General features: G+C 47.4%; 1 protein-coding gene across 1 annotated transcript; it reads right to left on the bottom strand.

Annotated features, from left to right (window-relative positions):
• Positions 1 to 336: 336 nt before the first annotated feature.
• LOC111400352 lies at positions 337 to 1,093 on the bottom strand. The gene is made up of 2 exons (XM_023027767.1): positions 820 to 1,093; positions 337 to 515 (listed from the first exon to the last, which is right to left on the bottom strand). Exons 1-2 carry the CDS (start codon positions 1,091 to 1,093, stop codon positions 337 to 339), a joined length of 453 nt encoding a protein of 150 aa, XP_022883535.1.
• Positions 1,094 to 1,968: the final 875 nt, after the last annotated feature.

Here is a 1,968-nt window from a genome sequence, read left to right as displayed (position 1 = left end):
CCTCCCTGTTCGGTCCAAACACTCCGGACCCTATTGGTTTTGAAAATTAGAAGACCCTTCTCAGGACGAGGTCCCCTTATAATAGCAGGTCATCTTTCGATGATATTTTACCAAGTTCACTTGTGAAGCATCCCTCATTTCTTCAAGGAGGTGGAGTTCGCTTATTCGAGCATCGTCGTTGCTGATCTCATTGAAGTGTATCCGACGGTGTGATGGGACCCCGACCTCGACAGGGTTCATGGTCTCATCCCTGTAGGTCATTGAGAATGGTGTTTCCCCTGTTACAGTTCGGTTAGACGTTCTGATGGCCCAGAGGACGTGGGGGAGCTCGTCCACCTAAGCCCCTTTTGAGGTGTCAAGCTTCCTTTTAAGGGTGTGCTTGATGATCTTGTTCACTGCCTCAACTTGTCCCTTTGCCTGAGGGTGATGAGGCGTTGAGAAGTCCTTCTTAATGCCTAGCTCATCGCACAATTCTCGCATCTTCTTGTTGTCGAACTGTCTTTCATTATCGGACACTAAGGAGTGGGGAATGCCGAACCTACAAATGATGTTCTTCCAGACGAATTTAGTACTTGGCAAGGGGTTCAGCTTCGACCCATTTGGTAAAGTAGTCAATGGCAACAATGGCGAAAGTTGCGCTTCCTCTTCCTTTTGGGAGTAGACCAATGAAGTCAATGCCCCACTTGGCGAATGGCCAGGGGCTGGTTATTACGAAGAGGCTTTAAGAAGGCTGTCTTTGAATATTTGAGAAGCACTGACACTTGTTGCATTTCTGGACAAACTGGCAAGCGTCCCTTTTCAGGGTCGGCCAGAAGTAGCCTTGACGGAGAACCTTGTGTACCAGAGCTATTCCTCCGAAGTGATTTCCGCAGATTCCCTCATGGGTTTCCCAGAGTATATATGTGGCCTCTTCACCTCCCACGCATCGGAGAAGTGGCGAGGCTAAGCCTCTCTTGTAAAGGGTATCTTCTTGCAAGACGAAATGTGCAGTCCTTCTTTTTAACTTCCCCGCCTCGCTTTTAGAGGCAGGCAATGATTGATCTTTCAGATAGGCGATGATAGGCTGCATCCACAATGGGTGCCTTCTATCCATAGTACTTCTTCACCTTCGAAGGTGGACGGCTTTGACAAGTGCTCAATAGGGACTATCTTTAGTAGCTCTGAATCCTTGCTACTAGCCAGTTTTGAAAGGGCGTCTGCATGTGTATTTTCTAGGAAGGGGACTTAAGTCAGTTTGAACTTTTCAAAATGAGGAACTAGGTCTAGAACCAACTTCAAGTATACAACAATGCTACTGTCCTTGGCCGCGAAGTTCCCATTGACCTGATTCATTATAAGTTAAGAATCGCTGCTCGTCAAGAGCCTTCTAACCTGCATCTCTTTAGCAAGTCTAAGACCTGCCAGAAGGGCTTCGTATTCAACGGTGTTGTTCGAGGCTTTGAAGTCGAACCTTACTGCGCAATTTAGCTTGTGGCCTTCCGGGCTTTCCAAGACAGTCCCTGTCCAGGAGCCAGTTTCTCCTGAGGACCCATCAACAAAAAGTTTCCATATGGGGGGCTTAACTGGTTCCATTGTCGCCTCCATTTCTGGGGCTTTAGCAAACTCAACCATAAAATCTTCAAGGGCCTGGCTCTTGATGGCGTGTCAAGATCGGAACAATAGATTGAACTCACTGAGCTTGATTGCCCATTTTAGGAGGCGTCATGGTGCGTCTGTTTTCTGCATCACCTACTTTAATGGGAAATTGGTGAGAACTTTGATTGAGTGGGCTGGGAAGTATGGCCTCAGTTTTCTTGAGACTGTGATAAGGGCGAGTGCAAGTTTTTCCATGTCTGGGTAGCGTGTTTCAGCTGGGAGAAGTGCTTTGCTGACGTAGTACACTGGCAGTTGGCGTTCACTTTCTTCTCTAACTAGGACAACTTGACCGCCACGTCCGAAACTGCTAAGTATAGTAGTAGTGATTCATCT

This window comes from Olea europaea, chromosome 10 (assembly GCF_002742605.1).
Source record: "Olea europaea var. sylvestris chromosome 10, O_europaea_v1, whole genome shotgun sequence".
NCBI lineage: Eukaryota > Viridiplantae > Streptophyta > Magnoliopsida > Lamiales > Oleaceae > Olea > Olea europaea.
The sequence above is the reverse complement of the archived record's forward strand: the minus strand, read 5'-3'. Positions and strand labels throughout refer to the sequence as shown.